This window comes from Fukomys damarensis, unplaced genomic scaffold (genome assembly GCF_012274545.1).
Source record: "Fukomys damarensis isolate Sample0158 unplaced genomic scaffold, DMR_v1.0_HiC HiC_scaffold_4, whole genome shotgun sequence".
In the NCBI taxonomy this organism is placed as follows: Eukaryota; Metazoa; Chordata; class Mammalia; order Rodentia; family Bathyergidae; genus Fukomys; species Fukomys damarensis.
The window spans coordinates 65,186,360-65,200,346 of record NW_022900916.1 but is presented as its reverse complement, the minus strand read 5'-3'; the positions used below and the strand labels follow the sequence as shown (position 1 = coordinate 65,200,346).

At 36.6% G+C, this 13,987-nt stretch overlaps 1 protein-coding gene across 1 annotated transcript in view; it reads left to right on the top strand.

The window, feature by feature from the left end:
• The window catches only part of Znf804b (zinc finger protein 804B), a 517,996-nt gene that overhangs the window by 429,843 nt on the left and 74,166 nt on the right, over positions 1 to 13,987 (top strand). Inside the window, exon 2 of the mRNA XM_033758587.1 lies at positions 7,497 to 7,640. Within this exon, the coding sequence (XP_033614478.1) occupies positions 7,497 to 7,640 (144 nt within the window). The remainder of the gene's footprint in view (positions 1 to 7,496; positions 7,641 to 13,987) is intronic.

Below are 13,987 nucleotides of genomic sequence, written 5' to 3'. Positions count from 1 at the left end.
AGGCCGGGAGCTCGCGCGCACGCCGCCGGGTGATCGCAGACAGGCAGGCAGGCAGGCAGCTGAAAAAAAACCCCTCCTAGTATATTTTTCTAGTGAAAAATGGGTAAATTGATGTATGAAGTTGAAGTTAATGACCCTGAATGCTATGCTGACAACCAGTGGTTCTAATGGAAATGCATACATGTATCAAAATCATCTACTTTCAAATGTTGCCAATTGGAAGCCTCTCCAAAACAAGCAGATATATGAATGAACAACTTTTAAATATTTAATTGTTGCTTCATGAACACAAATGCAGCAAATACTTTAATATCTAGCCAATAAGTGAGAAAGAAAGTTGTCATGATGCTGAAAACTTTGAGAAATGTTGCTGAATTGTCCATCCAGAGGCCACCTAATTACATCCTTAAAGTGGTTGTGTTTCTCTTTCATTGTGGGCATCTCAAATGAATTATAAGTAAGATGAAAATGCTCCCCTTTAAATGAGGTAGTGTCTCACACCACACATGCTCTGGACAATGATAGAAAGGTCCAGTTTTGTCACTCCATGTTTGGGAAGCCTGTACTTGGTACACAGTGAAGTGTAAGCAAACAAAGGGTGGTAGTAAGATTGGAAAAAGCATTGTAAGTCAAGAAGCTGTGACTATTTGTGAATCTGTGTGATGTTGTCACCTTCCATTCCTTCAGAATAATTTTTCCATAAGCTCCTTAGACCTCTGTTATGGTGTAGATAAAAAATGACCCCCAACTGCCTCGTGTGCATATACTGGGGCTTTTAGAAAGTGATTAATTTATGGGTTACTATATCTGGCTTGCTCTTAGGAGGTGGGATCTGGGCAGAAGAGGCAGGTCACTGGCAGCGGGCAGAGGGATGACCTGGAAGGGTATTTCTCCCTTTCAGATGCTAACTTCTCTCTTTCTGCTACTTGTCCTCCATTCACGAACCTTTCTATCATACAGTGTCAGTGTTTAAGGCTGCTTGCCATGGACTAAAACTTCTGAAACATGGACCCCTCAGCAATAAGAAAGTGACTAAGAGCCCAAGAGGCTACATTATGAAAATTGCTCTAAATACCTAAAAGTTCCATCTTTTGGAGTCATATCTACCTACTTACTCTACTGTTATTTCAGTAGTTTGGTTCTCCGTGGTAACTCTGTTGTCAGGATAAGCAGTGCTGTGTATGTAGCTGAAAACATTCTCTTCTTGTTCCTTAATTTCACTTATTTATTGAGTTTCTAAGTAACAATCACCAAGTTAGATACTATAAAACACAAACAACATTCATTTTACAAAAAAAAGTCAGTTCCACTTTCAGGAAATCAATATCAGTAACATTAATGTGAGTTAAGCTCAAATAATTCTTTCCTGACTATATGTGGACTTCTTAAATAGACCAAAAGGAAAGACAAAAATATTGTGAGATTGACAAAAACACTTCTAAAGACTGTAATTAAATGGGAAATGTAAAATTGCTTTGATAGCTCATAGTGGGCAGAATGTGAAAAGAGTTTCTCTCACTTGATCAAATATGCTTATTAAAACTTTTCTAGTCACATACATTCAATTATATAAACATATTCTTACATATACTAATACAACAAACCATTTAAACATTAAGGTGAGGAAGCCTACACAGGTGAGGAAAAATTTTTCCTTACTGAGTTCTTATCTGGGACTTCCTGTAGAAAAGACAGTTTAATTAGTAAGAGAAAACAAGCAGAAGTTTGATACCATGTAAATGTCTTGATTATAAGGTATAATTTGGAAAAGGGAATTTTTTTCTAAAGTAGATCTGGAGACGTTGCCTTAGACTTCAGGTATAAATAGTACATCTGAAACAAGATGCGAGGTTAAGATCTAAACTAACTAAATAAAAACAACTGAAGTAAAGAAATCGCTGCTACGCAGAAGTCCATCTTGCCTTTTCATTGGTTCAGAGTCTAGGGATTCAGAGTCAAGCTTTTACTTCCAGTGCAGAAATGTGGACACTTTACAAATGGAAATGTCCCTTATTGGTATAAAAATTTGTCTTCAGAAAGGATTTTGAGCTTCTCTTGTCCCACCCATTTCTTGAAATGAGATGCTCAATTCTTACTCCAGATACACATTTGAGCTTTCATATTCTGGTCTCTAGTCAGATTTTGATATGGTGTTTCGGGGTCCTCATTGCCTGCGTTTCATTGCAGAACACTGTGTGCTTTGTTGAATGTCACCGCACACTTTCTCCTAGTCCTTTAAACTACTTATCATTCTCCTTCTCCATTTGTCTAAGATAATTGCAACCTTTTGTGCTTAAACTTAAGGACAGAGGGTAATGTTCAAGCTAGTTGGTCTCTAAAGGCTAAATTATATTCTAGTATAAAAATAAGGAAACAAAAACCTTCTAACATAAAATTTACATTATCCAGTCTTTTACAAAGATGCAGGAGTTCTCTGGACTCAGAAACATACTTGATTGAAGGAGAAGAAAGTGCACATTCATAGAAGCAAGGTTTTATTTGGGACCAATAGAATAGATCAGGTAGAGAATATTGCAATCTTTAAAGCAATCTGTTCTATATAATAAGGAAAGCTCCAGTGAGGGTTTTCATTCCAAGAATATTAATTCAGTACTCAAAGTCCTGCACTGATACTAACATCATTGAGATATAAAGAACAATATTCATTTCTTTTTTCTTTCATAATCAGGACACCTATTAACAACCAGCAGGACAGGATTGCTACATTGTCTTTTCCTAGTGTCCACCTTTCAGTTTTAAAGGCACTATGGATTTTTAAATTGCAGTCGGTCCTCTTACTCTCTCTGAGAGTTGAGGGATGTGTACCCTCCTGGCTCCACCTGTGTTGGTGGAGACAGACTGTCTGTATGTGGTGTCTGGCGTTTGGTTAAAGCTGAACAGTGGGGAAGCTGCGGTCATGGTGACAAGAGCCTCCACATTCGGGGGTTCTGAGCCTGGAACAGCCTCCTATGCAGTGTCTGAGCTGGAAAGCAGTCTGTGCACCATTCGCCATGTATCTTAGAGTTGTGGAGATTGAGTTAACAGGTAGGAGGCATATTTCTGATTTACAACACAGGGTCAGTGAGTATTAATGTGCAGTAGTCATTGCAGTCATTAAAAATTGATACTAAACATCCATATTTTTAATGAAATGTCTTACTCTAATCAGAAGACTTGTCATTTCATTGCTACATCTGTTATATGCGTGAAGAAAAAAATTCTTGGTATGTAAAGTTACATATGCTGGCCTTATAGCCACACTGATTATAATAAGTAACTAATTATAAAGAATTTGTATTGGATTACAACATAAAATGCTCATTGACATTAGCTAATAATTTTAGAGTGACTCATTAAGATGACTTTCATTTTCAATTTGAATTTCATTTCCGACCTTTTAATGAATCATTGAGAATGATTAACAAGAATTTTCCTTTATTTCATCAATGCTCTATTCTGCTAAATAAGTTTTTAAAAACATCCTCCACTAAACAAACTGGGAAAAGAAAATGTGAATACCTAGTAAATCAATGAAGGATTTTATTTTTCTGTCAATTTTATATTTTTTATTTTTATAATTTATTGGTACTGAGATTATGTGGCTATTTTTTCTTTCATATTTATTGTATATCTGCATATGCATTTTAAATGGCATGTTAATTTACCTTCAGCATATTCGACCAGTAAAAATACTATGTCATTTAACAACTACCACAAAAAATAAAAAATATAGCGTGTTTCCAATTTATACACACACGCACACATATATGGGGACATGTGTATAAATATATATAGACATATATATTTATAGAGAGAGAGTGGGGGACAGAGAGAGAAAGAGACTTTTCCTACCAATTATTCTTAAGTAATCAGGAATAGATAGCTATTGCTTGTAAGCATCATTGTATCACATATGTTTTTGTATCTTTACATATAATTCTACATTTTATTCCAATAGATAGACCATGAATATCTGGAGCAAGAACAAGTAAAGAAATGTCTCAAAAGTTGCTCAATAAGAGTTTTTGTTTTTTTTTTTTTGGTTTTTTTTTTTAGTACCAGGGAACAAACTTGGGTCCTTGCACTTGCAAGGCAGGCCACGGAACCGCTGAGCTAAATCCCTGGCCCAATAAGAGGTTTTTGGAAGTAAGAATACGAAATTGTTATTTGGTTAAATAGATTGTTAGACGGGCAGATTAATGATTAGATGAATGAAGCAGCATTAACCACTTAAAAATGTGCTCTCAGTGTTCTGTTATCTAGCACTGTAAGATGATATAAATTACCAAATTAACAAGTATGAACGACCACTTCTGCAGAATAAGTTGGATTTACATGATGCTTATGCTACTAGTCTGACATTTTCTCTCCTGCTCTGCTCTGCACGCACTCAGCTTCATCTGAGTAGATCATCCCATGTGTACACTTTAGAACAAGCTTACATCATGCTGGGCGATGCCATGGCCTTTGGGTTAAGGGCCTCCTACAAAAGACAGTCTCATTATGTGCTATCTAGGTTTTATCTCAATTTTGCAAAACTTAGCCTTATGTTCATTTCCTCCCTCTCCCTCTTCTGCTCCCTACCCCTTTTATTTCATTGTGTGAGCCTCCTGACGCAACCCATTTTCTTGCTTTTTTGATCTGCCTATGATTTCTATCCTCCTGCCTCAGTTTCTCTATGTCTTCATACCAACTCAACCACTGTTGAGTTTATCCTGTTTTGTCTGGCTTTGCTGAACACACTAGATTGTGAGCTGTGTTTGCATGTTTTGCTGGTGGCATTTATATTACACCTACCTACCTTTCCTCTCCTAATGATGGCATTGGGCCGTGCCCCAAGGGATGTCATTAGTGCAATAGAGGAAAGGGAGATGGGAAATGATACACCATTTCCTGGCAGGAGAAATGAAGCAAGCAATGTGATGTGAATGTGAATGTGAAATGTGAAATGGTGGGGCATGCTGTCAAACACTCTGGAAGGCTGAGGGGAGAGGGTCGCAAGTTAGCTGAATGCAGTCTGAAAATTAGAAAAAGAAATGACCAGGGATGCACCTTAGTGTCAAAGCCCTAAGTGCACACAAAATGTGATACATAATTTAGTCATACAACCTTATGCAATATGAGTAGTCACAAAAAATGCCAAATAAGTATTAGTAAATGTCTCTTAAAATGATAAAATTTTGAAATGAAAATCATGTAGTATATTAACTAAATGTTATTTTGGAAATATGTTCAGATGAATGTATTAAGAATAACTAGAGAATTCTAATTCTTGTGGGGTTTTTTTTAGCCATTTCTGTGCAATCCTGCCCATGATCAAGACTAAAGAAAAATATACTCTTGCCACAGAAGCACCCTGAGTTCTTGTCTATTTTCCCCCAGTTTGTGAGAAGGAAGTACGCTTGAGCATTAGCAGAATTAACCAACTATTTTTTCTCTTGTTTTTTAGACAGGGTCTCACTCACTATGAGAGTTCAGGCTGGCTTTGAACTCACTGTGTAGCCAAGGCTGGCCTTGCACTCACAGCGATCCACCTCCCTCAGCCTCCCAAGTCCTGGGATGATAGGTGTGCACCACCATCCCCATCCAGCCAACTGTTTTTTTTAATGCTGTTGCTCCAATATCATAATATTAACGGGAAATCATGATCAAATCAATATAACCCAGTCCCTGAACTTATATTTAAAAAGTGAAAAGAGAAAACACTTGTAGAAAAGAGTAGATGAGACATGGCGCTTTGCCTTGATACTAATCCTATTAAAAAGATTGAGCTCTGTTTCATTTCTACCCTCCAAATCCATTCCCAATGGCAGCTACATGTTCCGCCTATTTTCTTAGTTCTTTAAGCTACTGGGATTTTGCTAAAATCAGTCTACACTCTCATTAACGCATACATCCTGTCCCACAGCTCTTGTACCCTCTGTTATCCTGGAGTACAGCCAAATGCTTATTTCTGTTCTCATAGGTAGGCAGCCCAGATAGTTGCTCTAATTTTTGAAGCTTGTTAATGATATTTTTGTCCCTCTTGCTTGTTGCCATTTAGTTTGCCCTTTTATATTTGGCCTTGTATTATTATGTTTCCATGTATGAATCAATTGCCCCATCACTCCACATGCCTTGAGAAAATCTACCTAAATTCATGGTGGCTATATTTTTGGTCTGCCCCTGATGATTCTATGATGTAGGCTTGTGGTCTGCTTTCTCGAAGTAGAAAGCTAGCCACTTTAGAGAAACACTCCATATCTATCTTTTAATTTTTCATCCGTTCTTTGTGCGGATGTATGTGTTATCGTCTGTGTGCCATCGCTCTTTTACTTGACACAGATAACAGAAGAGAACCTCCTGGATTGCAGGAAGCATGAGTCTGTAAGCCACCATTATCTATGAAGTGTATTAAATAGGTATCCGTTCCAGGCAAGACAATGAATGCATCATTTAGCATTGCGAGGACAAACAAAATGCTTTTTAAAAAATACTTTGAAATCAAAAAGCATGAAAAAAGAATGAACACAAATTTGTGTATATGGGGAAAGAACTGAGGAGGATACACAAAGCAGGATTTGATAAGAGACGATGATGGTAGGATAAGAATTTTTAAGGCCTACTAAGCAAGGTAGTTTAAAGAGGGAAGGCAAATTTCGTCTGCTTCCCAGCAAGGGATCTGGGCCTATTTTGTCTGATCCAAATTCCTGTTCCATTTACTAACTTCGAAACAGTGAGTATGTGGCCTCTCCAGGCATTGGCTGATGCATCAGTGAAATGCAGATATAGACAAAGCCTAACTCTTAGGTTGATTTGAGGAATAAATAAGGTAACTCACCTACCTGACATACAATTTATACTCAGTAAACATTTTTCATGATTACTTTACAGGTAAGAAGAAAATGCAAGAGTGCTTTATGCTGGAGAATAATATAGCCCAAACTGAGACAGTGCACCCTACAGCTGTAAGGGTAATGGTCATGAGGAACACAGATAGTGTTCAGGGAGCGTAGGCCGGAGCTGGAAGTTACAGATTCATCAGGTTGTTCCTATCAGGGGAAGGGGTCATCTCTGGAGAGAACTGGACTGGGTTAGTTTTCCAGATGAAGGCAGAGTTGCACAAAACACAAGAGCTCAATGAGTAATATCACAGGAAATTCTGAAGTAGGAAGGAAGTATGAAGGGGCTGAAGTAGGAATGCCCAAAGAAATGGTTGGTTATTAATAGAATCACAACGTGCTAATGGAATGCAAGAGGAAGGGTGAGCAAATGACCAGGCTATAACAATAACCAGCGGACTAATTTGAGAAAACTTGTATTTTTTTTTGATAAATTAGGGATGATACTAAAGTGTGAGTTACTGCCTCAGTGTCAATGAATTTACAGAAAATAATGAAACACCCTATTATTTTCGTCCAAGTCAAGTTACATACCAATTTGATTAATATGAGAGTGAGTGATACCCTCAGACAGAAATTTAACCGGTGTCTTTCCCTTTTTTTTTTTTTTTACAGGATTTCACAGAAAAGGAAAAGTCCACAGCAAAGGCCCTGGAAGATGTAAAGGCAAACTTTTACTGTGAATTATGTGACAAGCAGTATCACAAACACCAGGAGTTTGACAATCATATCAATTCTTATGATCATGCTCATAAGCAGGTAAGCCAAAGAGTGACAGTCCTTCCTATGACTAGAGTTATATCTTCAGAACACAACTGTATGAACTTGGCCTTTTTTATTGTCATCTAAAGCATTGAAGTGGGATCATTTTATGTCTTTTCCCTTTTACCGTTAAGATATTTTTTTCTGTTTAAATATTAGATGAAGTCATTTTTCCCCTAGAAGTACCATAAAACTAGAGGTAAACTTAAAAATAATCTCAGTATAGAATGACTTATTTATTGCAGAATTATATTTTTATATATGAGGAAACCAGAACCAGTAAAATAGTGTCATTTTCAAAATCCCCTAACAAAATAGTAGTAAAACTAGAAGACTCGAGTAAAACTAGGATGGAATTTATCTTAATCATTTCTGTTTTCTCAAGGATTTCAAGGTATCGGAAATACTGGGCCTTTGGTAAAACAGTTCTTAATAAGATGATACATTTTGGTAGAAATATCTTCTTGAAAGGAGTGAAAGTTTTACTTGATAAATAGCACAGTTAAGGAGTAATGGTAGGTGGAAACATTTCAGTTAATTTTTCAAAAATTTAATTCACATACAGTAGACCTTGGTTCACAAACTTAATTTGTTCATTATTCTGGGGAAGATGGGCACACTTGTGTTTACCACCTGATGCAGGGTTGGTGAAAGGAAACAAATTCTTCCATACGCTTGGGTTTGTCAAATGTTCGTGAACAGAATGGTTGTGAACTGGGGCAAGACAGTATGTATGTGTATTCACCAGTGTGGATGCTCTGTACTTGGCTGCTAGTACTACTTCTTTTTGTCTGTAAAGGAGGAATCCATTTTTCACATCCTGTTAGATTTTATCCTTGCTGTTTGACGTATGGAGACATTGACATTATAGGAATTAAGTGTGTTAAATATCCCTGAGTCATTCTGTTGGGCCAGATTATTGCTCAGAGTTGTGAGAAGATACATACTTCTGATGCCAAACGGACCTGACATGTTGGAGTTTGTAGGCAAACCCTGGGTACTCTGCATCTAAAATATCTCTTCACAGTGACCAAAATTATTACACCTAACATCATTTATAAATGATATCAAGTATATACTGTATAGATGATAGTCTCAGAAAATACATGGCTTTAGAAGATACAGCATCTGTCCTTAGAGAGGTGTGTATGCATTTTGCTGCATTTTCATGACAAGGGAAGATCAATGGAATAAATCATTTTAGGACTACAATTACCAAGTCTTGGTGCAAGTAATAATCACCTTGGAAAATGTTGATAATTCAAATTCCTAGGAACTATCCAGGTATGCTGATTTAATAATTCTGAGATATGGCCCAATAATTTATATTTTGTAATGGTAGAAAAGGAAAATTTCAAGCATATAAAAATGAACTATATGTTTATCACCCAAGTGCAATAAGAATCTCATTTCATTTATACCACTACTATACAATCCTACTTCTGCCACTGCTGCATTATTTTGAAACAAATTTCACTTATCATGTTTCACCTCAAAGCATTTCATTATATATAATGATGCCTAAAACTATAACTGTTATTATACTTAAAATTAATACTAATTCCTGAATATCAATGAGTGATCTTGTTTCTCTAATTGCCTCATAAATGATTTATAAATCCATGTTCCTTGAAATCACTATACCAAAACATCTGAACTTTTGACATATGGACATGTCATTAAATTTCTTTTAACACATTTTAGTCTATAGGGCTTTCCCCTTTAAAATTTTACTCCTTGAAATCTGATTCCCACATTCAGGATTTTGAAAATCTTCCCAGGGTTATCTTTTTACACTTTCCTGCTAAGTTCCCTTAAAGCTGATGGCTACAGATAGAAATCTGGTCAAATTCAGATTTCTGCTGTTTTGTTTTTGTTTTTTGTTTTTTTTTGGTTTTTTCTCTAAGCAAAAGTATCTTGGAAAGAGTGTTGTGTCATACTGTAAAAGGTAAGGGTATCAGGTTGTCTGTCTTCATATAACTTTACATTTAAACAGTGTGCTGACATTCTATCAGATTGATCCAGTCATCAAGTACGTGTATTTTATGAATGATTTCCTAACCACTGATGTTCATTTGCTAAAGTAAACTACATCATTTAGAATTGAAAAATGGTGTTCCTAATTCAATATTGCCTTCATTTATTAGATTGAAAAATGTCAATAAAGATAAAATTTTCATAAACATTACTCTCTAAGAGAATTTGTGCAGGTGATCTTCAGGGTACACATTAGGAAAAAAATGTACTCTAAGGATTAAGAAAAATAAAAGATGCAGAAAGGTAGCATGGAATAGTGATATTTGGTATTGATCTGTGTTTTCCATTTTATATTGCATATACTCAACAATACATGTTGAAATAGAAGCTAAAGATGGGACATCATTCTTCATAGGAGAAACATGACTTCAGGTGAGGAAACAGAAGAGCAGTAGGAACATTGTGCGGACTGTGGTAGTTTTGAACTACCAGGATCAAATCATCCACACTAGGTCAACATGCCACAGCATCCCTTGTTACCGGGAATTCTGCTTAATCGGTTGCTTTGTTATTATGTTCTTTAATCTCAATTCACTGGCTTTCCAACAGGTTGAACAAACAACCTTTTTGCAGTTTTACTCCATCTACACCTCCACTTCTGCTTATCTTTAGACAGATGCTCTGCCTTTCCTGGGCAGGGTCCTTCATCACACAGTGACTGAGTTCCCTTGTGTTCTATGATGTTAGTTGTGGAAATGGATGAACTTGGTCTTAACCCTCATGAAGTTACATCATTGCGGAGACAGACAAATCGATAGAACTTATAATACATCAAGTGTTGTATAGTTTTATACTCAGGACACTTAAAAGAGAGCATGTGAAACTAACTTCAGAGGGAAGAGAAACGACCTGAATTTTAAAAGAGTGAACGGAAGTCAGCCATGTGATGAAGAATACGTCCTACATGGGAGAAAACCTACACTAGGACACGGGACAGTAACAAAGCTTGTTCCATAGAGGAGCAAAGGACTCACTAAGGCTGCTGACACCACCTCTGTCCTTGACACAGCTTTAGATACCCTCAAAGCCATACCGTGCTCCTTGCCTTACTCATCTGCAGTGTAGCTTGCAGGTGTTTCTTCACCGGATTCCATCCTTATCACTCTCGTTTCATCTTACGGTTGAGGCATTGCTGGGGAAGTCTAACCGGACACCACCTTCGGTATTTCCTCTCTTTGAACCTTATGCTTTCCAGATTCATCTTTCCAAAGTGCCACATTTATACCGCCACTTCCCTCCTAAGAATGTTCAGTGATGGAGGACTGACTTGTTTGAAAGGCTTCAAGCATTTAGCTAGTCATTCAAGAGCTCCACAATCTGGCCTTTGCCTCTACTTCCAGACGTATCTCCTGGAACTGCAGAATTTCCCTACAGTTCTTCTCAAGTGCCTGATGCTTTCACACATGCTCTTTGTGGCTCGTTTGTCCTCTGCCTGGTTGGTCCTCTCACTTTGGGGCTGCATTTCAACGTGTGCTTCTTCACGTTTAATATGTAGGTTGACACCACATCTGGATATTAAGGGAGCTGAGACTTCACGGCAAACTTTTTACGCAGTCCTTTTCAAATTCCTTATGTTCTACATCTATTAATACTGTGGAAGATTTTTATAGATGCTGCCCACTTTGGGAAACACAGGAATAATTAAATTTTCTGTAGATTTTGTGAACCTGTTTTCTTGGATAATGTTGAAATATTTCTACTTAAGTTCACCTTGGCCCCAAATATATTTATTATTAGGTTCATTGTAGATAAAGCTAAACTTAAAAATTCTCTTTCAAATGGAACTGAATTTTTTACAGCAAATGAAAGCATTCATTAAAATAAAACATGCCATGAAAAGTACCCTTAAATAAAATCCAACAAATTTTCGCTTGATTCTTACTTACTTAATAAGAGTCCTTCTCAAAAGGAATGATGATCATAATGATGATAGCAGGGATTTGGCTAAGAATTATTTTGGCCTAAGTAATATGATTTCTGCCAGGATTTCATTTTTTCATGTGAAGTCAGATAAAATATTTGGATTCTTCTGATGAACTTCCAACAATGTGATCTTTGGGGTATATGTAGAAAAAATTCAAATGGAACTCATTCCGTATTCACCAACAGAACAACTAAGATCTAGAAAATGTAATTTAGATTTTCTTCTTTGCTTTTCCTTCATTCATTTATGATTACTCAGGATCTTTTTTTTTAAATTCATTAAGTTTATTGGTACATTTTAGGTGTACAATATGATGGCATTCATCATTGGGCATTGTAATTTATGTGATATATCTTGGTTCTTATTTTTTACCCATTCCCCTGCCCTCCACCCCTCCCTATTTACAAAGACTTTGTTTCCATTTTTTTCCTTTTCTCATATTCTTTTCTCTTCTTTCTTTTCCTCTATTCCTCCCTCTTCCCTTTCCCCTTTGGACCTTTTCTTCCTATTTCACATTATCTATGGGATCTTTCATTTTAATGTTATTTTTATGACTTTCATACTTCCCAATGTCCAAATAGCAGCATTATTCATTGTAACGATTATATTATTTTATTTAAAAGATGATATTATTACTTATAATTGTATTAAAATTCTAGATAAGTAAGTTAAAAAACAATTTTTTTTGTTGTTTGGGGGAGAGGGTCTCACTATGTAGTTGAGACTGACCTGGAACTCACTATGCAGCCCAGGCTGGTCTTGAACTCACAGTGATCCTCCTGCCTCAGCCTCCCGAGTGCTGGGATTAGAGGCGTGCACCACCACAAAAAACAATTTAAAGAATAAAGTAAAATAGCCTAGGATTCACATATCAAAATTAGCTCCATTAGACATTTATATATTTCTCTAATATGATAAAAATATTTTATGTATTAAGTATCATTTCAGTTTTGTATATTTCTCCAATGAGGAAACATTTTTACCTTTGAAAACATCACATTTTTGGAAACAACTCAATTGTTTTAAATATTGCTTTGAATATCTTATAATTAAGTACAAATGTTGAACATTATTTCTAAAGCAATTTAATATGCATACAAATTACAATCATTCAGATAAAAATGCCACAGCACTCTATTAATATAGCTAACATGTCAGTAGAAATTCGTGTGAGACTGTTTTGGAGTGGTAATCCATTCTCAGGACGATTTGTTACAAATGCTTCATATTTAAATGAGTTGAACACATCCTCACTTGAAGCAGAAACCTCTGCTTCCCCAGAAACATTCTGACCTATTTCCATTAAAAGAGAAACAAACAAATGAACTGAATCTCTATTTGACTAACCCATAAAATGCCTTCAAAATTAAAAAAACAAATCCACTTTCAGATCCTCCGTGTGTGATGTTTAATTCTCCTAATCCCTGTTTCACAATAAGATGTATTTTCACACAGGAGGAGCTATTTTCACCAAGCTTTAGATCTGAACTCCAACTGATTCATTCTGAAAATGCTGTTTTGGGTACTTCCCATCCCTACTTCCTCCAGGTTTAATATCTAAACGTACCTGTCTCTGCCATCCTGATTCCAAGAGCAGAGGACCCCACAAACTACCAAACATGGATTCAAGATCATTTTTCCTTGCTTTTTTTCTTGCAATTGGATTTAAAATTTCACCAAATACTACCCAAATTGGTCCAGTGATAATATTTCAGTGTGTTGTGTTTTAGTCATGAGTTCATATATTGTGGCAAGGGAGTGTTCAAGTCCAGATCATCATCAGCTCAGTGAGGTTGAAGAAATAAAAGCTGACATGTCTACAATGAAGTTTCTGAGAACCACAAAATAATCCTTATCTCCGACTATGCATTCTGCAAGCCCTTATGTCTGGGGGAGAGAGAGACAGACAGAGAGAGGAGATGATGAATGGTCCTATAGTGTGTGTGTGTGTGTGTGTGTGTGTGTGTGTGTGTGTGTGTTCGTTTTCCTGGAATCACTTAACATAGTTCAGAGTGATGTCAGCAAAGAATTAGAAGACAAAAAACCAAAGTTGATCCCAGCCAGATGTGGCGGTGCACGCCTGTAATCCCAGCACTCTGGAGGCTGAGGCAGGAGGATTGCTGTGAGTTCGAGACCAGCTTGGGCTACACAGTGAGTTTCAGGTCAGTCCCAACTACACAGTGAGACCCTGTCTCAAAAAACCGAAACAAACAAACAAACAAAATAAAGTAAAAAACAAAGTTGATCCCAGATTCCAGCCCATGTTTCCATTTCTAACCGTGCTGAGGAGGCTTTTTTTATTATAATGCTGTTTACCAACAGAAAAGTAAATAAAAAATGTACATTCTAGTTCTCTGTCTCAAATTGTTCTGCTTCTTTAGTT